General features: G+C 55.9%; 3 protein-coding genes across 10 annotated transcripts in view; 1 reads left to right on the top strand and 2 right to left on the bottom strand.

Annotated features, from left to right (window-relative positions):
• ARMH3 (armadillo like helical domain containing 3) overlaps positions 1-12,491 on the bottom strand; it is a 119,461-nt gene extending 106,970 nt beyond the window's left edge. For 3 of the 6 annotated variants that reach the window (XM_084526629.1, XM_084526630.1, XM_084526628.1), the window contains exons 1-8: positions 12,145-12,491; positions 5,780-5,891; positions 5,267-5,323; positions 4,984-5,130; positions 3,971-4,078; positions 2,747-2,839; positions 1,815-1,889; positions 1,060-1,146 (exon numbers count right to left, since the gene is read on the bottom strand). In XM_084526629.1, the coding sequence (XP_084382755.1) occupies positions 1,060-1,146; positions 1,815-1,889; positions 2,747-2,839; positions 3,971-4,078; positions 4,984-5,130; positions 5,267-5,323; positions 5,780-5,881 (669 nt within the window). In that variant the 5' untranslated portion in view covers positions 5,882-5,891; positions 12,145-12,491. Of the gene's footprint in view, positions 1-1,059; positions 1,147-1,814; positions 1,890-2,746; positions 2,840-3,970; positions 4,079-4,983; positions 5,131-5,266; positions 5,324-5,779; positions 5,892-7,360; positions 7,502-12,144 lie in introns of those variants that run through there. The other 3 variants (XM_084526626.1, XM_084526627.1, XM_084526631.1) reach the window with 3 other exon arrangements.
• Positions 12,492-13,296: 805 nt separating this feature from the next.
• HPS6 (HPS6 biogenesis of lysosomal organelles complex 2 subunit 3) lies at positions 13,297-16,922 on the top strand (the record flags this gene model as incomplete). The annotated part of the gene is made up of 1 exon (XM_084526622.1): positions 13,297-16,922. One exon carries the CDS (start codon positions 13,297-13,299, stop codon positions 15,733-15,735), a length of 2,439 nt encoding a protein of 812 aa, XP_084382748.1. The 3' UTR covers positions 15,736-16,922.
• A 1,412-nt stretch (positions 16,923-18,334) lies between these two features.
• Positions 18,335-26,929, bottom strand: LOC311440142 (prominin-1-A-like). 3 transcript variants are annotated; one of them, XM_084526624.1, is made up of 25 exons: positions 26,783-26,929; positions 25,189-25,340; positions 24,416-24,477; positions 24,102-24,307; positions 23,593-23,713; positions 23,412-23,475; positions 23,142-23,231; positions 22,868-23,058; positions 22,700-22,774; positions 22,553-22,616; positions 22,276-22,435; positions 22,026-22,178; positions 21,714-21,837; positions 21,511-21,602; positions 21,303-21,387; positions 21,066-21,209; positions 20,789-20,860; positions 20,550-20,639; positions 20,392-20,445; positions 20,229-20,309; positions 19,978-20,046; positions 19,795-19,884; positions 19,609-19,721; positions 19,134-19,151; positions 18,335-18,813 (listed from the first exon to the last, which is right to left on the bottom strand). In XM_084526624.1, exons 2-25 carry the CDS (start codon positions 25,316-25,318, stop codon positions 18,762-18,764), a joined length of 2,400 nt encoding a protein of 799 aa, XP_084382750.1. In that variant the 5' UTR covers positions 25,319-25,340; positions 26,783-26,929; the 3' UTR covers positions 18,335-18,761. The 3 variants fall into 3 exon arrangements, with proteins under 3 accessions (XP_084382750.1, XP_084382749.1, XP_084382751.1); XM_084526623.1 differs by lacking the exon at positions 26,783-26,929 and adding an exon at positions 26,369-26,503; XM_084526625.1 differs by lacking the exon at positions 26,783-26,929 and adding an exon at positions 25,566-26,310.
• Positions 26,930-26,977: the final 48 nt, after the last annotated feature.

The following is a 26,977-nucleotide window of genomic DNA, read 5'->3' as shown; positions in this document are numbered from 1 at the left end:
ATACTATATGCAGCCAAATAAGTACACAAAGAAGGAGGAGAAAAAAGAAAAAAAAAAAAAGCATTTTGACTAATTTCTTTCAGTTCTGCCTAGCAAGAGATGCAACGAGCAATTCTACTAGGCTGAACGTGAGGCAAAGAAGTTTTCTCCTAAATGTTATTGATGAATCTATTTAAAACCCACTGCCTGATTTTATGCTTTAATGTCTAGCAGCCACCCCTTAAGGTGTTGAGAAAAGGACACAGTAAACACTCTTCATTGCAGTGTTTCCTCTGTTTGTCAGCCTTTTGATTAGTTAGTTTCACAATTTCCCAATGTAGTCAAATATTTAGTTAACCTTTTATGGTTCTCTCACATAGCATCACCATAAAAGTATTTTTAAAGAAATGAGGAATAGGATCATAAAACCATGAAATATAGCTGAAAAAATAAGTGTATACTTCTAACAACTTTTGAGAATGATTAGGTTTCAGATCAATGACATCTTTTTAAAAGTACCATGTAAGGACACATAAATCATTTTACTCCTAGAATAGAAGTTACTGAGCAAACCAAGATCATAGCTACACTGGCGACAGAAGTACAGATGATATTCCACAGGAAATTTAAAGGGAGAATAGAAAATTCACATCCCAAAAATATGAAAGAACATTCTCATGTAAAACACACCGGTATTCACATTAAGGATAGAAACAAAATCACAAACAAATAATGAATTTCCAGACTAATTAGATCTGCTTAAGCAGTTGGGACCACAATTTAGCACCAATGAAGTCCAGAACAAAAAATAAATAAAAAATCTATCAACAGCAGCACAGTTAACAGAACTCCAAAGGATTTGAGGCATGAAAGTCTGCCACAATACACTGACAACCAGACAACCACCAAACTGACTTTAAAGGCTATGACTGCCTTACAAAGATACTGTAGCTCTGTGCTGATGCCCTGATAAATGTTGCTGTGTGTACTGCTAAAAACTGTACTGTAAGCGTTTTTAATAAGCTCAAGGACAGTATTAAGTAACAGAGAGATGTTTCTGCTACCCAGTAGAATGCTTACCTCATACTTTCTGTAGTTGACCAGCAAGGCAAGAAGGACAACAGCATCATAGCCATGTTCCCTCCGACTAAGTGGGCTGGACAGGATCTGAAATAAAGAAAGAATCACATTATTAGGTTCAGGCTTGTTTCAGGAAGCTTGAGGTGACTTCTGAGACCACACATGGTAGTGAAATGTATGTACAAAAGCAAACTATACCCTGACTGAAAGGGGATATCCACAACTTAGGGAGTGTCAGTGCTTCCAAGAAACAGAGGAACTTATCATACAGAGGATGTACACAGGCTTTCTGAGCATAATGGGCAAACATATTTCTCAACACCACTAGACAGCATCGCCAATATTTTCTGTTTCCCCAAACCCAGTTCCAATTAAAAAAAAAAAAAAAGTATAATTCATCAAAGAGCAGAAAAAAAACAAACAAACAAACAATATATCCAGACTGCCTTTTGAAAGAAATTCCTCTGATAAAGGAATCTTCTATGAAACTGGCCTACAAATCCATTCAGCTTCTATCTAAGGACAAATGTCTCAAGTGAAAATACCTTAAATACTCAGTAGTGACTAAAAACAGCAGACTGGAGTAAGGAGGAGACAGCATTAAAAAAAAACAGAAACTGTGACTGAGCTATGAATGGAAGCACCATACACTGCCAGTTAGCTATGCTGCACTGAAAAGGCTGAAAAGCAAACGTAAAACTGAAAGCTCTCACTATGTAAAAAGAACCCCTGCAGCTGAAGGAAAAAAACCTTACCTGTAAAATAGCTTCGAATATGCTGTTAATCATCACATACTCCAGGATGGTGTTCTGGCTAATGTTATCTGTCACCTAAGTACAAACACAAGTTAAAATCTCACCCAAAGCCTCCCATGATGCTCTAGCTGCCTCTGGCACACACTGCGAACACAAGAATTATACTACCAGATGGACCATTTATTCGTAATCTCTCACTTAGTCAGCAAGTCAAGGGTGGGACTAGCACTAGAGCTAGACGTGAAGTAAGGGAAATCTGTCCTGTTTTCTACTTCCACCCTCTCTGGCAAAAGCATGAGCCGTGTACTAAGAAGCTCTCCATTTCTTCTGCAGATTGACATTTTACACAGCTGCATGACAACACTACCAGCAGCTGAAGCAGCCTGCTACACAGGAGGCAGAGGATGAAAAAGCAGGGTTCATATGCTTGACTAAGCAGTTTTCCATCACACACAGCAGCAGAGATGTCCACACACATCCAACCATCTCTTATCACAACCAAGATAGTTTGTGGTTGACCATCTCCAAGAGATACTGAACAACCCTTTTATCCAACTCATTCTTCTCATCCTCACTACTCATCTACTCCACATTTCCTGTCTTTCCTCAGCCCCTCTAGTCGGCTCCCTTTCAGTTTATCTGAGACTTCTAATTATCTTTTTCCCTAAAAAAAATTAACATGAATCCAATTGATGCTTTCTACCATGTCTCTCCCCTTTTGCCCCAGTTGGCACCTATCTCATGAGGTAGAAACAGTCTGCCAGTCTGTATTGGTGTTGTGGTTGAACTTTGAAGCTTATTCTGGGCTGTCCTTTCTTCCCCCCTCCTAAGCTTCACACAGTAGCATTCCGCTCAAGTTTTGAGCTAGTTCCATCCCTCAAAATGTGACACATATGAGATTTTAAGTTATTATACAGCTGGTATTTATTTACCGTCACCAAGCAGAGAAGCAGCTTCAGACACAAGCTTTTGAGGCTTTCAGAACCTTCTGCACAAAGGAGCGAGTCTAAGCTCTCCATCAGATTCTAAAGAAGAACAATAACATAATTTTAAGTATTATTTTTAGGTTATTTGAAATATTTCCTATAAAAGGACAGAGATTCAAAAGCACCAACACAAAGCCATGTTATTCCAGAATCAGTAATTGAGCCATTACTACAGCTATATACCACAGATTGTATTCACACCATCGGTTCTCAATACTGCTTTGTGTTAACTACATTTTAATGACTACAGGCATACCATCATGATCCAAGAGCTTTCTCTAGATGCATGAGAGGTTTTTATATACATGTAATAACAGATTTTATTTGTGAAGTAAACCTGATCTCTACAAATACAATCTTAGTTTTTGTTTACAAGCCAGTAATATCATTGATTGCTTTTTTTCTGGCCTTTTTATCTTCGATGTTCTCCTATTCTCCTTATAAGCTCTGAGAGAATTTGGTGAAAAGCACACCTCCAATTTAATAGTACATACATAAATTATTATTCAAAATAGATACTATATAGCTGATAGGTATTCACAATTAATTGCTTTCCAAATACTAAATTACAGGTAATACACTAATTCTCAAAGGGAAAAAAAAAAGTAGTTCTAATATGCAAATAACTACTTAATACTTTCCCCAAGCACTACTACTTTTCATAGAGAGATTAAAAACTATTACTTTCTGCAGAGAGAGGAAAGATAGAACAAGTATTCAGCTTTATCACCAATTCCTTTGTCATTTCTCAAAACTCAGCAGCTTTACAATGAAGAACATCAAATAAGTTTATAATGGTATATGTGCTGATGGAAATGTGAGCACAAAGGATGTTACTATTAGCTAAAAGTTAAGTGCAAGCTATGAGGTTCAATATGAGGTGGTAATGGCCTGTGACAGCCTTTCCTGGCCTAAAGATTTCTTAACCAGAATGAATGCACACCAGGGAATTAAAGGAAAAGAAGGTAAGAGCTCTATTAATGAAAAACATCAGGATTTCACACGTCTTTGGGCCACTAACAAGTCAAGAACTTCAGGACAGCTATGTTTAATCAGTGGCTGAAATATTTACCCAAAAAGGTGTATCTTGATAGACACGCCTGTCTACAAAACACTGCCCCTGCAACAGGGCTGCTGTGCAAGCTGTTCTGTACATTGGCAAGGCCTCACCTTCATACAAAGCTCTGCCTTATCAAAACCCACAAGCATGTTGATGATGTCAAACCCTGAAGTGGACTTGTTCTTCTGATGGACACCCCGAATTAATGCACACAAAGTCTGCAAAGGGAAAATTCAGAGGATAAAATGTAAGGCAACGCCCACAAATCCACAGCAAAACCTGCCCTAAAACCCTCCCAGAACACTAGCAAAACACAGATATTTATATGAATACCACCAGCACAGAAGCCATATCATTTGACTGATCTCCACTATCTCTGCTGTTTCTAAAGAGCATAACCTGGATGTTGACCTCTCAAAAGAGAAGAATGTATTTGTCCACATTTTTCCTGTCCATGCCTCCTACAGGTGACTTCCCAAACCTGAAATTGATATCCCGTATTCCTGCAGCTGAGAGAAGCTGGGTCAAATGCATTCAAACAATTAAGAATCAAGCTGGAAACTAATAACGTCAAGTGTCAAAACTATGGAAGCTGTCTCCCATACAAGACAAGTGTTGGTAAGGCACAACCTGCAGGAAAGCAGCTTCAAGTTTTGTGTGATGATTCTTCACAGCTTCCAACAAGGATCTGTCCAGCAGGGACTGTCCCCTGTACAAATTTGACACCAGCTTCCACACTACTTTATTTCATTTTTGGCTCATGAGGAAATTCAAAAAGGAGTCCAAAATGGAGGTGGACAGGAGAAAGGAGAAGACTGACAAATCTACACACAGTATTCTTGAGCCCTCAAACTGAGCCTGTAGCATGAACAAGCCCCTCCCGTCCCTCCATTGCAGGATCCACTTCATCCTGCAACACCAGACCCACCTGAATTTTCAAGCTACTATTTCTCAAGCACTAAGGATAAATGTCTGTAACCTCCACCAACCAGAAGTTGAAACTGCTCTGTAGACATCACTTCCCACAACTAAAGAAACAAGAACAAGATGCTTGATACCAGCAGCAAGCATTTTGTCTCCTCAGAAGCAGGTGAGAGCACTCCCTGTCTCTCAGCTGTGGTACCTGTAGTGCATTGACCACTCTGATCGGGTGCTCCTCACCCAGTGCCTGGATGCAGTGCTGAAACAAGCAGTTGATGTTATCTTTTATCTTCATCAGCTCTTCCCCATCCAGAGCCTCCAGCTTGCCTTCCAGATATTCCAGGTTGACCTGTCAGGTTAAGAAGAATATTTGTGCATGTTACCCAACTGCTGACACCTCAGAAAAGCAAGTCCTCGCGCTGACAGTCTGCCACCTCCTAGGCAGAACAGCAGCACCAAAGCAGAGGATGTTCAGCTCCTGTTACCTTCATGAGAAACAGCTCCTCCCAAAACCTAGGGTTGTTCTTACTCGGGTCCTCTGTCTGAAAGAGAAAGGAACAGCCATGAGAACAAACAAGAAATTATTCAGGCAGAATTTAATCGAAATCGCTATCACAAGTAGGTCAGTCGGGATCATCCCACTGGATGACCAAGTGGTCTCATACTACAGAGTACTGTCTACAAAGATCCCCAGAAGCAGAACAGCAAACAAAAGCAGTTCTCAATTGAGATGCCTCTGTATATTTTCTGGATTCTTTTTTGAGAAACATTTGAAAAGCCATGATATCTTGTAGATCACAAATGGTCCTGACAGACATCAGGATAAGGTGACATTAAGGCAGAGAGCTCTGCATGCTAGCAGGAGAGCCTGAAGTGTGCATGGCTATGCTGTGCAACCCTTACCTTGGGAAAAAAAGTCGACCATGCAGAGTCCTCAGCACAAACTACACCAAGAAAACATCACAAACCTGAGAAAGAAGAGGTGCCCAAGTCCTTACCGTGAAAACCTCATCGTACATCAACACAACTTTCTCCTTCAATGGCTTCTTGGAGGCTGAAGATTTCCGGAGCAGTCCGCCTTTCTTCTCTGTTTGGGCCATGTTGCATACCCTGAAGGAAAGAATCAACAAAAAATGACTAGGGAACTTTGAACTTTCCTTCAAGGCATATCTGGACTGCCACAGCCACAGAAGACTTCACTACGCGGAGGTACTAAGACTCTCAGAAGCTGCAAATAGGGGCTTTAATAACTATACCAGATAAGAAATCAGACCAAAGGTCCTCTCCAAATCCTCTAACCTATTTCAAACAAATATGCAAGAGTTCACCCACAGGCAGACACAGAATAAGCAGCTTACGGATCAGTTTCCTTAATTCTTCTCTGCCAGAAACTGATTCATGATCAGAACTACTTTACATCTAAAAGGTATATTTAAAAAAAAATATCACTGCACACACTGTGATGGTTGCTATCAAATAGATATACAGTCTACTCTAAAGTTAGTCAAGCCTCAAGGACATCTTGCGACAAAAAGCTCCAGAAATGGTTTGAAAAAAAGTCTTCTCCTTTATCTGTTTAATGTGCTACCTGCCAAAGTACTTCCAGTTCTGCTCGTGCACTCCAATGCTACAACCAACACAAGGAAGCATTTGGCAGCAAAGCCTCCCTGAAGCACTCCTGCCACCCTTGCTCATCCCTACCTCTGCACCTTGGCATTCCCCAGCTGTGCCAGCTGCTCTGCAAACCAAAGCAGAAAAGAACCCCAGCCTCAAAAGCACCACATGTGGTTCGGGTTCTGGAGGAAGATGGAGGAACACAGGGGAGAAGCTTTGCAGGATTATTATTATTTTTTATTATTATTTTTAACCAGAACTTCCTGGTTCCTTTGACAACAAAGGGTTTTCTAGAAACACAATCAAGGTTTACTATAATCAATTGATGCCTCATGCCTACTGATTATCTTATTTAATATATATATATATTAAATGATATAAATATAATTGCTACAAAATCAGCTGTTGAAAAAGCAGCCTTAGCTGTTGTAGTCCTGAACAATCTGCACCAGTCAAGCCATGTCAGGGGCTGACAGTCAGGACGTGTGACTTGCCACGTACTCTCAACATCTCATGCTGCAAAGCACATCCCCACTCTGACCTTGCAAATATGCATTTATCTGCAATCTCGGAATTTTCTGGCAAGCACCAGAGATTTAGCAGTGTTCTATCCTCCTTTATCACTGCAGCACATCAGAGGTACTTAGCAGAAAGTGAACGCTGTGCCCTGGCGTATCCCCAAGCTCCAAACCTTTCTCCCAGACTTCCGAAGGTAATTACACACATGGCAGCAGCACACCTCAGGCAGAGGCTTGACTGATGTCATGCTCCAGAAAAACAGAGGCAGGCTCTCGTGGCAGCTGCACTCAGCCATGCTAAATTATGCATAGAAAGGTAAGTACACTGCAGCCTGCCTCTGAGACCCCTGAGCTTTCTGAGTTGGCAGCCATGGAGACAGCTTTGGATTTCGCCTCCACCCCAGACTGCCTGAACACCTTCAGTGACAACGGCATGCTCAGACCCACCTTTTTGTAAAAAAGCAGGTTCCAGAGAGCACTGAATGCCAGTTCCAGGTCTCTTCTGCACTCTTTCCTCTGCAGGCAGCTTTTGATTGTCCTAAGACTAAACTACATTCCCAACCAGGACTCTCGGGCTCCCAAAGCCTGCAACAGGTTATTCAGACATCCATCCCTTGAGCCACGAACTTCAGTCCCAAGTGGCACAAAAACATCTTCAAGGCTGGAAAAAAACTCTGCTGCTGCTGCAAAAAAAAAAGCCCTGCCCCAGCTGTGAAGGGCAGGAGGTTTGCCTGGCTGGCAAAGCAGTGGACAGAGAGCAGCAGATCTCACACCTCAAGAGCTGAGATGGACATAAAACAGGGGAGAGGTGTTCTCTCTTCCACCTAGGATGGGAACGTGAACAGCCAGGTAGTTAAGGGCCAGTTTGTGTGCACACTAGGCTAAGAGTGAAACCAGCCCCAAAAACATGGCCAGAAGAATGCTTAGGACCTTCTGCACCATAACCTATGTAAATACAGAAATTGTATCCAGTTAAGATGGAGAAAAGGTCTAACAAGTCTAACAAAACAAAGAAGAAAACATTATTCAGTCATCCTGATAGCTTCTCTTTTACAGACTTTGCATTATTTTTAAACTGTCATGGGAAATGAGACATTAATTAGAAACATAATTGGAAACAGAGAGAAATCTATTAAAAACCAAATCAAGAGCAATGTCACTTTTAGCTTAGCAAGACAAATCTTACCCGAGATTGCACAAAACGATTTCTCAACTAGAATCGTAAGTTTCTGAATCACAAGCAGCCACCATCCCCAGCATACAAACACATCCATCAGCATGCTTCTAATTGAATTACAGCTAATGAATCCCAATGTCAAAACTAATAAACTAACTCAGAGTGCTTCTAGGTCAGCGTTCACATCCCAAATGTGTATGCTTACGGGAGGGGATCAATACACTCTGCCTGATCCCTGAACTTTGCAAACCGTATTTTAGCACGTTTCCTACACTTCCAGAAAGATGGAGAAGTCTAAATCCCAGAAGACACAAACGTCTGATGCTGAAAGAGCACCAGAGGGCCCACACGATCACGTGAAAATTCTAGTCTGGGTCAAAATGGGACTTGGGATTCACATTCTCTCAACCAGAGCTGCACAGAGCATACAGAGATGACTGCTGGAGGCAAGGATTAAATAACATTCTTGTTCATAACTTGCTGTTCTACAAATGAGCATATGGAGGAGCAAGGGGAGAAAAGGAAGAGTTGCCTTTCATGCCAATGCTTTATTAGGCTATGCTTGTTTCGTGACCTATGATGATCAGGCTGCACAAATGGCTTTTTCTTTTCACTCCATGCAATTACGTTCTCCAGATGTCAGAAAGACGGAAACAGGAAACTGCATTTTGTTAATGGGGACCTTGTAGACAGCTGCAGAAAACAGCAATCAACTGCACTAAACATTTACTAGTTGCAGAGGTGTCGAATTATCAGGGCATCGTGACAGTTTATGAAAACAGAGACGCTGAATATAGTTAAGAATTACCCTTTAAAACGTATCACGTTTCAAAAGCATCGGTGCAATTTCCACGTTTCAGGTTCAAATGGATAATTTATTCTGTCAATAGGTCAGTCCCATTAACACATGCTGCTAAGTGAATCCTGCTGCAGTCACCGACTGCACAGAGCTGTCCCTCAGGGCTGAGACGTACGCGCACGGGGGTTTCGGAACAGCGAGTACTGTGCTGTGCTGCAGAAGATCCAAGATGCTTCATCTGGAGCTAACAGAAACCTTGACAGAGCATGAGTCTTGGCAGCTCCAAGGCAGGCAGAAAAAAAGCCGTGGCAGACAGAAGTTCAGGCAGACCTTTGGTCTATCTGTCATCAACCCCAGGATCAGCTGATCCAGGCAGGAACAAAGGAACGAGCACATCCGAGCATCCACCTCCCGTCCATTTCAGTCCAAAACTCATTCCAGAGATTCAAATCAAACATGTGACATTCAGATGAACACATCCCTGTCAGCTTTCAGTTAGAATATCCATGGAAGAAGAGGAAAAAAAAAAGACATTTGGAGTCTGAAGTTCACTCAGACTCATGCGGATTGAAAACTGCGGCTTCTCCGAATTGTAATTCAGCTCCCGTTCAGACTTATTGTTGTACAAATCTCATAACAACAAAAACACTACTGTAGAGAAAGGAACATTAACGTGCATCAACACTATAGTGAAAACAGGATCCAAAACTTGAAACTCCTGTAATCTTGCACACAGCAAGATTACAGGATTGACAGCCTGTCAATCCCTGTATTTTGCATTTAACAAACCTGAACGTTTTCAAGATTACACAACCCACAAACACAACCAAACCTGAATATTTTTTTTTCAGTCTATAACTCTAAAAAATATACTGTGACATTGCTAGGCTAAATAAAAACAAAACAAGCAGATGACAATAAATGGTATTTTCACATATTTAGTTGGCAAACCGTTTATTGTGTATCTGAAAAATGTAGTGCAAATGATGCAAGATATTATTTTGCTAATGCCAAAGTCAATATCAATCAATATTAATGAAGGCTCTGAGTAAGAGCTGAGATACTTTTCCTTTTAAAATCCAATCCCTTGACTTGCCACTGCTACTCAGACTGGACTACTTGTTTAAAGATTTCATGCTGGGTTAAGATTTCAAGCTGGCAGGATTTCAGGACGGTTACCACAACCAGCCCAACACCAACTGCACTCTTCTAGGACCCAGTGTGATCATGCTTTGTCTTTCTGGGTAGTTTGCTGGTATATCCCTTAAGTCAAAAGGATAGTTGTTCAAAAATTAGCTAAAGCATGCAAGAAGGCAGGAGATAAACTGCCTGAAGTTAGACCATGGCTTCTAAAGAAGCAGATTGTAATCCAAATGGTCATTCTACTCTTCGGTGAAATTCCAGGAAAAGCTTGCACTTAATCTATGTAATGAATCTGCAGAGTCAACGCTGGACCCAGGCACCAGGCAGTTAATTTCTAGCACTCATCCACCAGAAGAAACAACCAACAACCTGCCCCCTGCACACCAGCCTACCAATGCCAAAGCTTGGACAGTGCCTTGACCCAGCCCAAGCTCCAGCATTAACCCCCCAGGAGCCCCCTAGCAGCGCTCTGGGCAGAACCCAAGGGAAATCAGAGAGGAGAGGGACGCAGTGCGTTAGATTTTGTCATGGCTTAAGCAACCAACAACCAAATTCCTGCTACAAGCCCTTTTGCAGTTTATGCTCTGCCAACATGGGCAGTTACAGTTCATGCTACTTTTATATTTCATCTACTCTTTGCAGACTAATGTGTGTGTATTTGTAAACATTATTTGGTACCACTCATGGCACATAATCTTTGGATCAATCTCGCAGAAATTTCAGGTGCCTTCCTGTAATAATTAGCAAGAAATACATTCAGAGGGTATGACACTGACAAAAAAACCACATATACCCTACTTTTTCTTTGTAATGCCTAGCAACACAACCTCTAGCACAGTGTCAGTATATGCACTTTTACCAGCAAGCCCTTCCATCCTCTCAGAGCAGTGTGCTACGTGTTTCCACATAGCCCAACCTGCAGTTACACCACTGCTCGCCTATTTTCCACCCCTTGAAAAACAGGAAAAGCAGCTTCCTAACGCAGATACAGCCACAGACTTCCACTACACGAGCTTCAGCAACGATATGAAGAATAACGTCCAAGTTACATTCTCAATACTTCATCCGTAATTGCCTTTCATTTCTACCCGTCCAGGTAAAGTAACACCCAATCCATCAACTTCGCACCGCCAACCAGCTACGCTTCCTCCTATCAAGCCCATCTAGACAAGCGGCACACGCTCCACCTCCATCAGTTCAGACCTTTTTTCCCCAATTGAGTTTTTCATTTCCTCGCAATTCCTTTCTGTACTTCTAGCCCCAACCTTTCGCTCTCTTGTGTGAGGAAATCTCCTGGGGCTTCCACTTTTCAAGCCCTTCAGAACCCACCCCACTTATTTCACCGTGAAATACTCCACGCCACCTCTACGCCCACAGCTCGGGCCACCTGCAGATATATTCAGATATTCTCCTGACGGAAAACACCCTGCCTGACCCCTTCCCTGCCCTTTTCCCAGCTGCGAGGTGGGAAGAGCCGAGGAAATGGGAGGCAGCAAGGTGAGGGCGGCAGGACTGCAGAGAGGTGAGGCTGTGGAGACAGGGAGCACTAGCAGCACGAGCACTTTGGAGTAACACTGACGTGTATAAAGATGTTTATGGCTATAAGTGTGTGTATTTAAACACATATATGAAATGTGAAAGGAAAGAAAGGAGCCCAGGAAGGCAGAATACAGCCAGCCAGCCTTCTGGGGCTGACCCTTCCCCTCCTGAGGGCTGTCCCCACGGCAGGTGGTGTGGCGGTGGTGGCACACGAGTCCCCGCTGCCCCTTTGTACACGCCGACCGCCACCCACCCAACGTTACCCCGCTGGCTGCCGCGCCTCACGGGCTACCGGCAGAATTGCCCACAATTAAAAACCAGCTTTGGGGTGAGTAGGGTGACGCTTTAATTAACAGAAACCCCAATTAACGCGTGTCCGCCCCCCGGAACTCCTGGCGCGGTCCCACCCCACGCAGGGCCCGCGGGCCCTCTGACAGGACGCGCGGCCCCCCCGCCCGTTATGGCCGTTAGGGGGCGTGGCCTGCCCGGCCCCGCGCGCGCGGGGGGGGGGGGGCGCCCCCGCGACCCCCTCCTCTCTCTCTCCCCCCCCCCCCCCCCCGCCCCGCCGCTCACCTGCGGGCCCCGCCGCTCCCCTCCGCAGCGCGCAGGCGCCGCCCGCGCCACTGCGCATGCGCCACTGGGGCGCCCCCCCCCCCCCCCCCGCGCCGCCGCGCGGTCCTAGCGCCGCCCGCACCGCGCGGGGCTCTACCGGGGAGCTGGGGGCGGGGGGGGGCAGCACCGGGAGCCCTCACCTGCCCGGTGATCCCGGCACGGCGCCGGCCGGTGTGGCTCGGCACGGCACGGCTCTGCGCAGCACGGCACGGCTCGGAGCGGCGCCGGTGGGGAGCGGCTCCTCCCGGAAGCCCGCCGCCTCGTGATTGCGCAGCGCCGTGCTGTGCTGTGCTGTGCCACCGCCGGCACGGCCCCGGGACCGGCCCCGCCGCAGGTAGCGCCCGGTGGGTGGGGGGGAGGTGAGGGGGGTGCTGGGGAAACCGGGCGGAGGGGAGCCGCGGGGGGAGAAGGGGGCACCGGGGGGGGTCCCGAGGGACCGGAGGGGGGTCCCTTAGGAACCGGGGGGGGGGTCCCGAATAACCGGGAGGGGTCCCCGAGGAACCGGAGGGGGTCCCCGAGGGACCGGGAGGGGTCCCCTAGGAACTGGAGGGAGGTCCCGAATAACCGGAGGGGGTCTCTAGGAACCGAGGGGGTCCCCGAGTAACCGGAGGGGGTCCCTAGGAACCGAGGGGGATCCCCGAGTAACCGGGAGGGGGTCCCCTAGGAACTGGAGGGAGGTCCCAAATAACCAGGAGGGGTCCCCTAGGAACCGGAGGGGGGTCCCAAATAACCGGAGGGGTCCCCGAGGGACCGGAGGGGGCACCCGAGGGACCGGGGGAGCGTCCCCGAGTAACCGAGGGGGTCCCCGAGGAACCGGAGGGAGGTCCCAAATAACCAGAGGGGTCCCCGAGGAACTGGAGGGTGTCCCCCAGGAACCGAAGGGGGCAACCGAGGAATCAGAGGGGTCCCCAAGTAACCGGAGAGGGGTCCCCAAGGAACCGGGGGGGCGTCCCCTAGGAACCGGAGGGGTCCCCTAGTATCCAGGGGGGGTCCCCTAGGAACCAGGAAGAGTCCCTGAGGAACTGGGGGGGGTCCTCGAGTAACCAGAGGGGGTCCCCTAGGAACCGAAGGGTGTCCCCCAGGAACCGGGGGGGTCCCACCGGGCTCCCCAGGATGAAGCGAGTGGGGCCGCTGCGGCGGGTGTCAGAGTGGAGCCGTGGTGGTGGGGGGCTGGCGGAGCTGCTGAGCCCCGGGGGGGAGCCCAGCCACGTCGTGCCCAGCCCTGATGGCGGGCACCTGGTGCTGCAGCGGGGCGGCCGGCTGCTGGCCTTCCAGCGCCTCGGCGGCACGGGCACCGAGCTACGGAGGAGCTGGGAGCCACCACCAAGCCGGGAGGCACCGGTGGGGCTGCTGTTCCCACACAGCCCGCGGGCAGCGGGCGGCTGGGTGCTGGCCGTGGTGTGGGAGCGTGGCCACACCGAGCTGTGGCGCTTGGCGGCGGGCTGGCAGCCGCTGCGGGCTCTAGAGCTCTGCCAGGGCGGCCGGGCGCGGGTGGCGGCCGTGTGCTGCCAGGGCGAGCGGCTGGTGTGGTGCGAGGAGAGGCCCCCCTTGGACGTGCACCCGGACGCCGGTAAGGGCGCCTTCAGGTTCTGCGTCTGCGCCCGGGCGCTGGAGGTGGAGGAGCAAGGCGTGAGGCTCGGCCCCGTCAGCATCGTCCTGCACAACAGCCCCGAGTACCGCGTCCTGGCGGCCCCGCGGCACGTCTTCATGCTGCCCGCCTCCCCCGGTGGCACCGCCGCCGCCAAGTTCCTCCTCGTCTGGCACCCCGAGGAGGCCAGGCTCACCCTCGTGGCCCCTTCAGCGGGCGTTGTGCGCAGCAAGGTGCTGCAGGCCAGCAGCGAGTCGGACTTCAGGAAGCTGCTGCTCGGCTCCGTGGGCCTCCTCTCGGCGCTGGCACCCCTGGACGTTCACAGCTGCGCCGTGTCCGACCGTGGGGCTCTGCTGCTGGTGAGCACCGAGGGCGCTGTCAGCGTGGTAGAGGCAGACGGGACACAGAGACACGTCTTCGATCTGGAAGGGGCCCCCCTGGCTCAGGAAAATACTGTGCAGCTGAAAACTTTTGGCAGCACCCTGGCTTGCATGGTGGCCGGGGTCCTGTACCTCGTTGACCTGAACAGCGGGAGGCTCATCGAAAAGAAAATCCTCAACATGAAAGAGGTGCATTTCCTGGAGTCCCCAGGAGAGGAGGACAGCATCCAGCTCCTCACGCAAACGGGCATCTACAGCCTTGGCTTCTCCAGCCCCGAGGACAGCAGCAGGGCTGAGCCGTGCCTGGTGGAGATGGTGTTCGAGGAGGCCTGCCGGTACTACCAGAGGAGGAGCCTCAGCAGCTCCAAGCTGACGGTGGAGAAGCTGAGGAAGGGCGGCGCGTTCCAGGCTCCCGTGGCTCTCGCTGCCATCCTGCAGCACAGCCTCCACCAGAAGCAGAAACCAGCCCGAGGGCTGCAGGACACTTACGCCAAGCTGCTGAGCACAATGAGCCTCGAGCTGCAGAGCTACCTGAGCCTGGAGCTCCTCAAGAGCTGCGTGGTGGCTGCCCCGGAGAGCGAGGTGGAGAGTTACTGCGAGGAACTGGTGGAGCAGGAGGTCAGCCGCGTGCTGCACTCCGACATAGACAAGGACAACTTGGCCTACCTGAACTCAGTCTTTGCCTCCTTCCCCAAGGCTGCCTGGAAGGCCATGAGGAGCTGCCTGCAGCTGCAGCAGAATGGGGACGGCCTCGTGGTGGCCAGGGCCACCCCGGAGGTGTGGAAGAAGGTGCTGGGGGGACCGCAGCAGCAGGAGGAGGTGGGCCAGAACGGCGTGGTGCCGCTCTTCGAGCTCATCTGCGCCTCCTTCCTGAGGTTCAAACCCAAGTGGCTGCCCGGTTTCGTGGAGCAGACCCAGCAGTACGTCGGCCTCTCCTGGGCGTACAGCAGCAAGGAGGGCCCGGAGGGCCGGGTGCCGCTGTACAAGAGAGCTTTGGGGGTGCTGGCCAGGAAAAGCAAGCGCAGCGAGGTGGACGATGAGATGGAGCTCGAACTGCTGCTCTGCAGCCAGCGGCCGAAGGCCGTGCTGCAGGCTCTGCACCTTCTCATCCGCCTGAAGCGGTGGCAGCGGGTGGTGGAGGTGGCGGAGAAGTTCTCCAAGCTCAGTCCCTTGCTGAACAAGGAGATTTTCACCACGCTGCTGGCAGAGTTCGCCCAGCACCGCGAGCTGGACCCTTACGTGGACACGCTGTGGCCGCTGTGCCCCGCTGAGCTCACCGCCTCGGACATTCTCACCGTGGTCCTGCAGCACCTCCCTCGCACCCAGGGGGACCCGGTGCCCTTCTCGAGCGAGGGGAACCAGCTGACTGTGGGCTTGCTCAAGCCGCTGCTGCAAAGGGTTGTGCAGCGTCCCTGCGTGCAGCACGAGATGTACTCGGATGCCTTGCAGAGCCCCACGTTCCCCCCTCCCGCCCCACCCCGAGAGCACAAGAACCCCCAAAAAGCAGCGGGCGGTGATGCTCCTCAGCCACCCGTGGCAAGGACTTCCTCTCCCTCGGCGCTGGCACAGGGTGACACGGTGTGAGGGGGGGGAGCACGACGGGGTCTCGACCCTTGGGTGCACGAGAAGGGGAAAGCCACATCCTCCCCTGGAAACCCTGCCCTGTCTGGCAGCGGGAAGCCTGCTCCTGTTTGAAGCCTGCTCCTGTTTGAAGCCTCCCTGCAGCAGCATCTCAAAGATCCCTTCGGGGGGCTGCAGCTGGGGTGTCCCACCTGAGAGCAGGGCAGGCTTTCTGGTTGTGTATAGCAAGTGCAATTTGTGCCCCAGTGGAGGAGCAAATGCCGGGCGCGTTTGCAGATGAAAGCACTGGCTGCACTACGGGACTGCGGGACCGCTCCCTGCCCAAAGCACTTTGTTTTCGGTTTGCTTGGCTCCTTTATAACTTCACCTCTACCCTTCTGATCCCCGGGAGCAGTGGCGGAGAGGCACACGGGGACATGCACAGTCCTCCCAGCCCATTCTCTGCTCGGGAGGCTGGGTGATGCCTCCGGGCTCTGCCAGTGAGGATCCTTGCACGTTTCCTGCAGCGGGGTGCTAAGCCCTGCTGCCCTGGGCTGGGCGAGATGCTGAATGCCAGCGTGGTGCAGCTCCGTCATACTGGGCAGCCCAGCACGTGCGCTGGCAGCTGCGGCGCTCCCTGTGCTGTCTTGCTGCAATTCCTCTGGGATCAATCCTGTCGCTGCGACTGATTGCAGCTACTTAGCTGAAGAGAGCAGCCTAATTCCCTTATCTCGCCATCCCAGCCGGCACCCAAACTCTCTCTTCTGAGCTGAGAAGCTGGCAGCAGCCCGGGCGAGCTTGGGGCTGGCCCTGCCTCTCCCTTTCCTTTGTGGAAGCCTAGATTATGCTGCAGGACGCCAGGGCCCTCTGTTCCCATCTCTCCTACCTTTGCCCTTTGCACACAAAGGGGCTTTGTCAGGGCTGTCTGGCTCATCTTGTGCCTCTGTTTGCAAAGTCAGTGTAACTTGAGAGCGCTCGTGCAGGAAGAGCCCAGCTTCCAGCCTCTCCGAGGTGCTTGGGAGAGAGACCCCGGCCGTGGCTCCCCCTCTGCATGGGGGCTGTGGGGTGGGGTACGGCGTGGCCAGGGGGGCACCTCGTGCCTTGCTGGGATCGGGGGGACGGGGGAAGTCCATCTGCGTTAGTCCTCCTCCTGAGGCTGGGGCTGAGCGCAGAAGGCAGGTTCATTTTATAAATAAAAGGTTCCCAAAGCAGTGCCAGGCCAGTGGTGGATGCTGTGAGGCTGCTCCCTGTTTCATTTTGCTTTTGCCAAGCTCAACTCACGGCAGCACTGCCCAGTGCAGCTCCCTGCTGGTCAATGCTGTGCCCAGGTGGGTTTGAAGAAGGGAGGAGTTTTTCTCAAGACCTACAACGTGTCCCTTCGCTGCTTTTCCAGCCGGCAGCACCATGCTGGCCGCAGCACCTTGTGCTCCCAGCGCAGACCTGCCTTTAGAGGGATCCTGGCCTGTGCAAACGCTGGGAGGATGTGCCAGTTCCTCCCCCAGACAGCCACCCTGCTGCAGAAAGTCCCTGCGGTGGAACAAAAAAAAAAAAAACAAAACAAAACACAGGCAAAGGGGAAGAGGAACTGCTGCAGCAGTTCTCTAGAGACTGGCTGGCGATGGAGGGGACCTTCACGGTGGGCCTCGTGCTGTGGCTGCGGGGCACCGCGGCTGGTTTCCTGCAGCTGGCATGAAAGCAGAGCGTGCAGCAGCCTGGTGGGCAGTAATTTGGAGGGAGTTTTTCCATTGCCAGGGCTGGGGATGGATGCAGCAAACGAGGATCAAGCAGGGAGCAAAGCCCAGGGCATTCAGCTCCTGGTTCCAAGGGGGAAATCCTCAAAGCTCCCTGCATCCCAGAGAGAAAACCCCAGGGAGGGAGCAGTGCCCACAAAGCCAGCGAGCAGGAACCGAAGCCAGCAGCGTGCCACAGCACAGAAAGAGGAAGCAGAGGCTATGCAGCGGGGACAGCTACATGCTCTCCCAGGGGGGCAGGCAGTCCCAGCCCCAGAAAGGGTGGGTGCCCCTGGGGGAACAGGAGCTGAGCCGCCCCCTAGGACACATCCAGCGGGGTGAGAGGTGAGCACGGGGCTCTGGTTAGGGGCAGGATGCGTGCTGGGGGCAGATAGCAGGAGGTAAGGGCAGTGTGGCTTCAGATAACTCCTGGAGGGCAAAAAAAAAAAATAGCTTTTCGGAGATCCGAAAGCAAATGGAGAACGTGATAAAGCAGATGTACTTTGGGGAAGAAGAGCTGGGCAGCTCGAGCTCATCACTCCCGCCGATAAGACTCGGGCTTTGCGATGAAGGAAGTGAGTCAGGCTGCTCACGGACGCCTCCCATGCCTGGCGGGCATTCAGGACGGCCCCAGGGCTCGAGACAAGGAGCAGCACGCCAGCACGCCTGCGCTTGTCCCCACCACAGGGACAGACCAAATCTGGTGGCCGATGCCCCTTGGTGGGTGGGCACCGGAGGGGCAGCGTGTGGCACCTCCACCGAGTCCCCTCTCCAGGGGAAAGCACCGTGACACCAGGAGCACGGCCACAACCCCAGCTCACGCCAGCAGTGGGACACCAACCCACCCCAAAACCCTTCCATCCCGGCCAGAAGCACGCATGCTGCTCCGTGTCTCCTGCACACAATCACCTCATTTATTGTTCCACACCAAAAAATCACGGGATTGGGAAGAGCCGGGCTCCCCCCAAAAATAAATAACTCACATTGCCTGCTCCCCCTGCAGCAGCACGGGTGCTGCCCTGTGCCCACAGGGCCCGGCACGGCACCGGGACACGGCTGGGACGAGCCCCATGGGAGATGCTCGGCTGCCTCCCCCTCCTCCCTGCCACCACCTGGCAATTCGGGGGGTCTCAAAGTCCCAGGTGGGGCAGCACGAGGGGCAGCCCCCCCCTTTCACACGTCACCCGGCTGCAGAGCATCGTTGCGCTTTGGGAAATGGGGTGGGGGGAGAGTCCAGAAGCGGGGGTCCGAGCCCATTCTCCAGCACCCGTGGGGAAGGGGCGGCCGCGTGCCGTGTCCTGCGTGCCGTGGTGCCGGGGGCTAGTGCCTGGTGGCTGGCCGGGGGATTCTGTACAGGTTGTACGCGGGTCCTCTGCAAAACCAAGGGCACCGGTGTCAGCCCAGCCACCCAGGGGAGAAAAAAAAGTCATCCCAACCCCATGGCCCAGCCCCACAAAGGAGAGGGTGCTGAGATCCCCCCCTGCAGGCTTGGGGGAGGCTGGGAGCCAACAGCAACCCCAAAGGTGACAGGGAAACCCCAAAACTGCCCGCACTACACAGGTCCCACCCGGGCAGTCCTTCCCTGGTGCCCGCACCCTCCTTGGCTTGCGCTTTTCTGCTTCCTCTCCTTGTCCCCCCCTTTATTTTCCCCCGTCCCCCCCATGCAGCAGGATGCGTGCCATTGCTACTTACATCTCCACAGCTTCATTCCTGGGCAGAAGGAAAAAAAGGGGACAGCATCAGCGGGGCAGGAGGTGCCCCCGGGACAGTCCCCCAGCCCCGCATCATGTTATGGGGCCGGGGGCACACAGGGGAGACATGGGGGCCGCAGGGGGTGTCGGTGCCCTCCACCCCAGCCACCCCATGTGGACACAGCTCAGGGGGCTCCTGACAGCCCCCCTGGGCTGTGCTGGGAAAACGGGACCCCAAGGAGCTCAGGCAGCCCCGGGGCGGCAGCAGCCCCGCAGTGCACCCTCGTGGTGACAACGCCAGCCACGCACCACGCCGCCTTCCTCCCCGCTGCGGGTCCCCAGCACAAACCATGGTGAAAAAAGGGATCGAGGCCGATGGTGGAGCCCAAAACGGGCTGGGGGCTGCAGCCAGCGCTGCACAATCGGGACCTGATGAGGACCCCCGTGCTCGGCACCGTCGCGGGGCAGCTCCTCACCTGTAGACGTCAGCGAAGTGCATGCGGCGATAAAACTTGGCGAGCCTGACGGCCAGGACGATGCTGGGCAGCAGGAAGACGGTGCACCAGCCCAGGCTGAACCAGAAGGCGTTCTGTGGGCCGGGAAGGGAGCCATCAGCGATGGGGACAGCATCTTCCACCCCACAGCCAGGTCGCCCCGCTCACCAGGGAGTCCAGGAGGTAGTCGCAGGTGATGGCCTCCACGTTATCCAGGGTCTGCGCTATGGGTTTGCACCGTGCCACGTCCCTCCTCAGCTGGGGACACGGAAGGGGGGGGGACACAGGACACGTCAGGGCCCCCCAGAAGCCTGCAGCCCGTCCCCGCTCCCCTCCACCCCGCTCACTCACGCTGCTCTTGGCCCAGGCGATGTAGGTGTTGAAGAAATCCAGTATCCCCTCCAGGAAGGCCCACGTCTCCTGGGGGGGCAGGCAGAGAGTGGAGATGCACCCCCAGCCCGCTCCGTGCCCCGTGTCCCCTCCGTGCCACCATCAGGGCTTTCAGGCCGCCTCCATCCAGCAGCAACGGGGCTGAGAGCCCCCCCAAACCCCTGCCCACATCCCCACCCAGGCAGCCCCCCAGCAGGGCAGGGCGAGCTCACGTTCTTGATGATGTTCACCATCTCCCTCCCCAGGAACTCCTGGGTCTTGTTGGCTTCGTTCAGCGCGGTTTTCGTCTGTGTCTGGGGCAGAAGGTGCTCTCAGGGGGCTTTTTAGGGTGCCGCGGAGCAGGGTGTACGCAGAACCCCCCTCCACGTGGCTCACCTCGAGCTGGGCAGCCCGGCTCTGCGCCAGGTAGATGCTCTCCTTCAGGCTTTGCTGGGCAGGATGGAGAGGGAGGCTCAGAGACATGCACCCCAAGGCTCAGCCCCGACCCCCCCAGCCAGCACCCCCAGCACTTTTCCCACCCCAGCAGTGCTCACCAGCGGCCCCGAGAAGCTCGCCTGCAGCTCCTTGTCCAGCTCCCTCAGCTCGGCAGCGCCAGCCTGCAGGTCTTGTTTCACATCCGCACCCTAAAAGGGGGAGCAATCAGCAGTGCCCCCCGCCACAGCGATGCAGGGGGACAGGGGGACCCCCTCCTGCTCTGGAGGCACCCAGGGGACACCCCCGCAGCTTTGGGGACAGGGTGGCCGTTTGGGGACAGGGTGCTGCCGCCTCTCACCGCTTTGTCCACCAGCTGCTCCAGCTCCGTGGCCAGATCCTGGAGGCTTACCAGGGTCAAAGTCTGATCCAGCTGGAAAAGGCAGAGACAGAGCCACGAGATGGGGCTGACAGAGGGGCTTCACCCCCGTGCTCCCCATCCCTGTGGGGCAGAACGGAGCCTGGACCTCCCCCAAGAGGAGGGTCTCCCCCAGCAGCAAAGCAGAGGGAACGGCGGCCCCACAACGTGGCCCCGGACCCCCCAACCCGACACCAGGCTGCCCCCACAGCCCACCCACCTGCTCCAGGGTGTGGGTGAAGTTGGGGGGCTGCGCGGCCCGGCTGGCGTTCAGCAGCAGGTCCCCCTGGCTCTCGGAGAGCAGGGAGATGGGGCTCAGGGTGATGTTCACCTCCTCAAAGGCTGCAGAGATCTCTTCCGTGTACTGCCGGGGCGAGGGGAGCCGTGAGGGACGTGACAGCGTGTCCCCCAAGTGGGGGGCACGGCACGACACCGCTTTTCCCCCCCCAGCACCCACCTGGCTGATGTTCAAAAGCTCATCCAGGGACACCCTCTGGTCCAGGTGCAGCGTCTGCCACAGGGCAGTGTCCTCCTGGCACTGCCTGCGGGAGGGACACGGGGCTGAGAATGGGACAGGAAAGTGCCAAGCCCCCCAGGTGGGCACCTCGCTCCTTCCCTGGTGCCCCCCTGCAGCCAGGGGTGCCCGGGGGCAGGGCTAATCCCACCTGTATATCTGCGAGAAGTTCAAGGTGCCGCTCTGGTCGCCCAGCGCCTCCGACAAGTTGAAGCCAGGTATGAGTCCGGGGGTATCCACGAGCTGAGGGCAGAAGAGACGGGGACAGGGGACAGTAGGCACGGTGCAGGGCAGGACACCAAGGGAGAGCATCCCAAAGGGAGCAGCAGAGGTGGCCGGGTGGGGGAATCCCACCTGGAAGAGCTGCTGGCTGCGCCAGGACTCGCAGACGAGCATGTAGGTGTTCCCCCCCAGCAGGAAGGTGAGCAGCACCACCAGCATCAGCAGCCAGGAGAAGATGAAGCTGAAGCCAACGCCTCTGCAGGCACACAGACCCCGTCGGCACCCGGGGAGCCACGCAGGCGAGCCCCTTTCCCTGGCACTCACACCCAAGGGGTCCCCACGGGGCAGGACGTTCAATAATTTAAAGTGTGGGAGCTGGAGCAGCCCCAGGACGACCCACCCCGTCCCGCCACCCCAAATTTCTCCCCATCCTGGGAGCCTCACGCCATGAAGAAGTCCCCGCCGGTGTTGGAGAGGCAGCTGCGCTGCGTGGGCAGGGCGCTCTCCTTCAGCCCCAGGGGTCCCAGCAGCAGCCCCAGCAGGTTGCAGAGGACCACCAGCAGCACCAGGCAGCACAGGAAGGCGCACACGTTCCACCTGGGGGCACGGGGACGGGCAGGGCTCAGGACCCGCCGTGCCAAGCGGGCAGACGAGGCCGCGGGGGGACACGGGGCCAGCACAGCCCCTCGCCCACCTGATCCTGTCCAAATCGGTGAGCGGCTGCTGGAAGTCGTCCAGCACCGAGGTGGCGTTGCTGATCACGTCCCCGATGCTCTCCTCTGCATCCAGCAGTGGCAGCTGCTGCTGCAAGCTCCTGATCTCCTCCCGGATGAGGCCCAGCTGGTCCTGGGTCTCTGCAGGGGACGGGATGGGGACGGGATGGGGACAGGAGCTGCTGCTGCCCCGTGCTGCTCACCGAGGAGAGGGTGGGCAGGGGGCAAGGAGGACATGAGCACAGTGGCCCTGCTTACTTGTCACCACGTCCCGGGTCTGGTTCTGCACCTCATCGGGGGTCTTCTCCAGCGTGCTGTTCACCTGCGAGGAGGGGGCAGCGTGCTGACCGTGTCCCCAATCCCAGCCCAGGAGCCCGTCCCCATCTCCATTTTAGCACCCCTCACCTTCTCCAAATCACCCACGAGGCTGGAGCCCAACACCTCCTCCAGCGCCTCCAGCTGCTGCTCCACGCTGGGGATCTGCGGGGAAGAGCTTGCGGTGACGGGGCCGCGGGCTCACGGGCTATGGGGGGGGGTGGGGGACAGACACCGGGACCCCCGTCCCGTCCTCACCGTGCTGTAGTTGGCCGTGAAGGTGACGCCATCCAGCGAGACGTTGGCGCAGGGCTTCCCGCAGCGCTGCAGGGTCTGCCTGAGGCTCTCCCGCAGGTTGCCCAGCCGCGGGCTGTAGGTGCCCTGCAGCTCCTCCAGGCGCCCCTGGGTGCCGTTGATGGTGCCAAAAGCGGCCGCCAGCGTCTCCATCGCTGGGGAGGCAGCGAGGGCTCAGCCTGCCCGTCCTCACCCTGCCCTGCCCCAAATCCCCAGCCCTCAGCCCATGGGGTGTTACCTCCCAAAAGGCTCTGCAGGGATCCCAGCGCCCCGTCCACGCTGCTCCTGATGCCCGAGATGATCGTGCCGCCCAGGAGGGGTCCGATGTCTGCGGGGATGGGGGGCTCAGTGCAGGGCCCCCCGGCAGCAGCAGCAGGACACGGCTGCACCGTGCCAGAGCCCGAGCACCGCAGCGTCCTCCCCAGCATCTCAAATCCCCCCAAACCTCCCCAAAATCCCGGCTGTGGGTGCAGGAGGCTGTCCCAGCGCCCACGGCGCACGCACTCACTCTGCAGGCTGCTGTTGGTGCGGTCCAGCGGCACGTCGCTGCGGTCAATGACAAAATTCACCTGCTGCAGGGGGAGAGACGGGGTGTCAGCGTGGGCTGGGGGGCTCCCTGGGGACCCTTCCCCACCTCCAGCCCTACTGCGACCCTTCCTGGAGTTGGGGGGGGGTCTCTTTGGGCATGCCTGGGGGATGGAGGCCAGGTAGGTGCCGATGTTGTCCACCGTGGTGTTGATGTTGGGGAAGGTGCCGCTCACGGCCTGGGAGAGCCGGGTGTTGCTGATGAAGGCGCACACATCGCCGGCCCTACAGGGGAAAGGTGGGGGGTCAGGAGGCGGGGGGCACCGTCCTCGTGTCCCCCTCTCCAAATCCGGGTGCTGCTGAGCATCCCTGCGGGCACCTCGCTCACAACCAGCAAAAAAACAGACCCAGAGGGACGTGCCCCAGCCCCGGCCCCTTCTGCTACGGGGAAACCGAGGCACGGGAGCCCCGTGGCGAGGCTCTTGGGAAGGGAACGTGTGGAAAAAAGAGCTCGGCCCCGCAGGACCAGCTCCCCACGGCCTCCGCTTCCTCTCTTTCTTTGTCCTGCCATGCCGGGAGCCGCTCCTGCAAACAATGGCAGCTTCCTGGCCCGGCCGCCCCCCGGCCAACACCGCCGCCGCCTTCCCAACCCGCCCGCGGCCGGCGCACTCACAGCAGGAGGGCAGAGAGCAGCAGCACGGAGCCGTAGAGCGCCCGGCGCCGGCACCCCGTCCGCCGGCCCTGCTTCTGGTACATGCGGCCCCCGCAGAGCCCGCAGCAGCGGCAGCAGCAGAAGCAGCATCCCACCAGCGGCACCAGGACGATGAAGAGGAGCCCGATGGCCGCGCACACCAGGAAGCCCAGCTCGTAGAGCAGCAGCTGGGAGAGGAAGGGGGAGAGGCAGCACGAAGCCGGCACCCCCTGCCCTCACCAGCCCCACGCCCAGACCCCGCGGGGCGCGATGGGTCTCGCCAGCCGCCCGCTCACCTCCTGCACGTACTCCTCGGACCCCTTCTCGCTCTGGGGCTGCGCCAAATCTGTGATCAGCTCTGGGAGACAAGGAGCAGAGAGGGCTGTGAGCTGCCTCTGGGGCTGGGGGCTCTCCGAGTGGGTCCCTGCACCCTAAAAAGGGGTTCCCAGCATCGAGCATCACCCCCAGCCCCGTGCACGTTGCTCCCTTCCAGCTGTCCCCCCAGCCATAATTTTTCACAGCCCTTTTGGCATTGCCCATCCCCAAACTCTCCGTTTTCGGGAGGTGTCCCCAGTGACTGTTTCGGGGAGGATGCTCTGACAAATCCCTCACTGCCCTGGCTGGGTGCCCGCCTGCAGCCCGGCCCCGCACATGAGCAACAGGCTGGCATCAGGGCTGGGGACTGGGAAATCTGCACAGATGGGGACAAAGTCCCCCCGCGGTGCTGCTTCCCTTCATCCCGGGGCTCGCCGTGCCCTTGACAAAAGGCCCTATCACTGATGTCACGCCGCGTGGTGTAATTGCACCCTGCCACTTCATCAAATCATGGGATCACACAGATCGGAAAGGAGCTCTGAGATATCCGGTCCAGTCCTTAGCCCAGTACTAAAGTCCACCGCTAAACCACGTAACCAAGTCCTGAACCTCCACGTTTCTTGAAAACCCCCAGGGATGGTGACCCAACCGCTTCCCTGGGCAGCCCGTTCCAGCGCCACACAACCCTCTCAGCGTAGAAATTTCCCCTATTATCCCACCCAAACCTCCCCAGGCTGCTCCCCCGTGCACCCACCGATGGGCAGGCCGTGGGGCTGCACCAGCCGCAGGAAGCCGTGCACCATGCTGACCAGGCCAGGAGTGCTGCTCCCCGGTGCCTCGAGGCCGGGGCCGTACTGGGGCTGCGGGACGTTCCCCAGCTCCATCGTGGTGGCTCCCGAAGGGCACCTGGGCACAGAGTAGGACCGTCGGTGGTGGCAGGGCGTGGGGCTGCCCGTCCTGCCCTGCCTCCGAGCAGGAAATGCGGGGAGAAAAATCAGCCACAATGCCTGGGAGCCAAGCGAGGTGGAAGAAATGGGGAGGTCAGGGGCAGCGAGGGGGAGATGCCAGGTGGGAGATGCCCATGAGGGACCGGAGGGGCTGGGGGGGATGGACTGGGAACAAAGCACTTACCCCTTCCTCTGGCACCTTCCCGCACCTACCGCAGGGCCCAGCTACGCAGAGCCAGCGCCCGGGCTTTATGGTTTGTTTAAGTTTCAGCTGTGATTACTGAAAAGCTGTTTGCCAGCCGAGGCGGCGATGCCGGCATCGCCCCACCCTGCCCCGGCCACCTCCTGGCACCCGGCCACCACCAGCTGCCTCTGCGAACCGGGGCCAGGGTCTGCACCGAGCCTCCCGAGGGGGTTCCCAGTGGGCACGGGGGAGAAGAGAAGCCCCTCACCTCACCTCTCCTCTCCTCTCTTCTCTCCCACCCCCTGCTTTCCCTCATCCCAGCCCAGAAGCTCAGCACTTCCCAGAGGCAGGTGGGTCATGGGGGTCCGAGGCAGCCCCCCAGCTTCTCCACCCCAGCACCCTTTGGTTTGGGGTCCACCGTTTGGGCACGACCTGGCTGCAGCATTTTAGAAGCGCTTCCCAAGCAGGGCACGGAGCAAACCCAACCTTTTTCACGTGCACCCCGACCCCTCCAAAGCTGGGAAGCCCCAGGGACCAGCAGGAGAGATTTTTCCACCGAAATTCCCCCAGCCCCCTGCCCAGCTCCCTCCACCCCTCCCCGGCCGGCCAGCAAGCCCACCCGCAGCGGCTGCCACCGCCCCTTGGCCCCTCTCCCGCTGCCTGTCCCCTGCCCCTGGGCACGGGGGGATGTCCTGGGGGGTGTCCCCGCGCCCCTCCCGCTGCCCTGAAGACCCCCGGGGCTGGGGAAGGCGGAGGGAGGCTGGGGAAGGGGGGTCCCGGTGCCGGGAGCGCAGGGGACGCACCCGGTGGGCGCAGGGCGCAGAGCCCCGGGGCTGGTCCCGGCGGCGGTAGCGGGGGCTCCCTGGCACGGCACGGCCCGGCACGGCTCTGCACGGCGGGGGGGCGGCCCGGCACGGCCCTGCCCAGCCCAGCCGGCCCGGGGCCGCCCCTTCCGTCCCGGCTCCTTGCCCGGGGCTGGGCGAAGCCCCCTGCGCCCACCCCGGCGCGCCGCAGGGAGTCCCCCGCAGCCTCCGCCCTGCCCACCCCAGCGCCCCAAAACCGCCCCCCAGAGCCCCCCGCTGCTGCCCAGCCCCACGCACAGCCGGTACCAGCTCTCTGCCCCCCTGTGAGCCTCTCTGCCCCCCGGGATCCCCCCTGCCACAGCTCCCACTGCGCTGTCCCCATCACCGCCCCGTCCCCAAGGAGCCACCGCGTGCCTCTGGCTTTAGGGCAGACACCAGTGGGGACACGAGGCCGAGCTGTCCCCAAGCTGTCCCCTCACGTCCTCGGCTCCCCGGCGCTGCTGGCTCGCTGGCTGCCACCTCCCAGGTTACTGCTGAACTGTCCCCGGCACACGCGGGCGTCACGGCTCTGGGCGACCTTGGGCGAGGGTGGCACTGGGTGGGGGGCAG

Source organism: Aythya ferina (assembly GCF_964211825.1).
Source record: "Aythya ferina genome assembly, chromosome: 7".
Taxonomy (NCBI): domain Eukaryota; kingdom Metazoa; phylum Chordata; class Aves; order Anseriformes; family Anatidae; genus Aythya; species Aythya ferina.
This window is presented reverse-complemented; position numbering and strand designations above follow the sequence as displayed.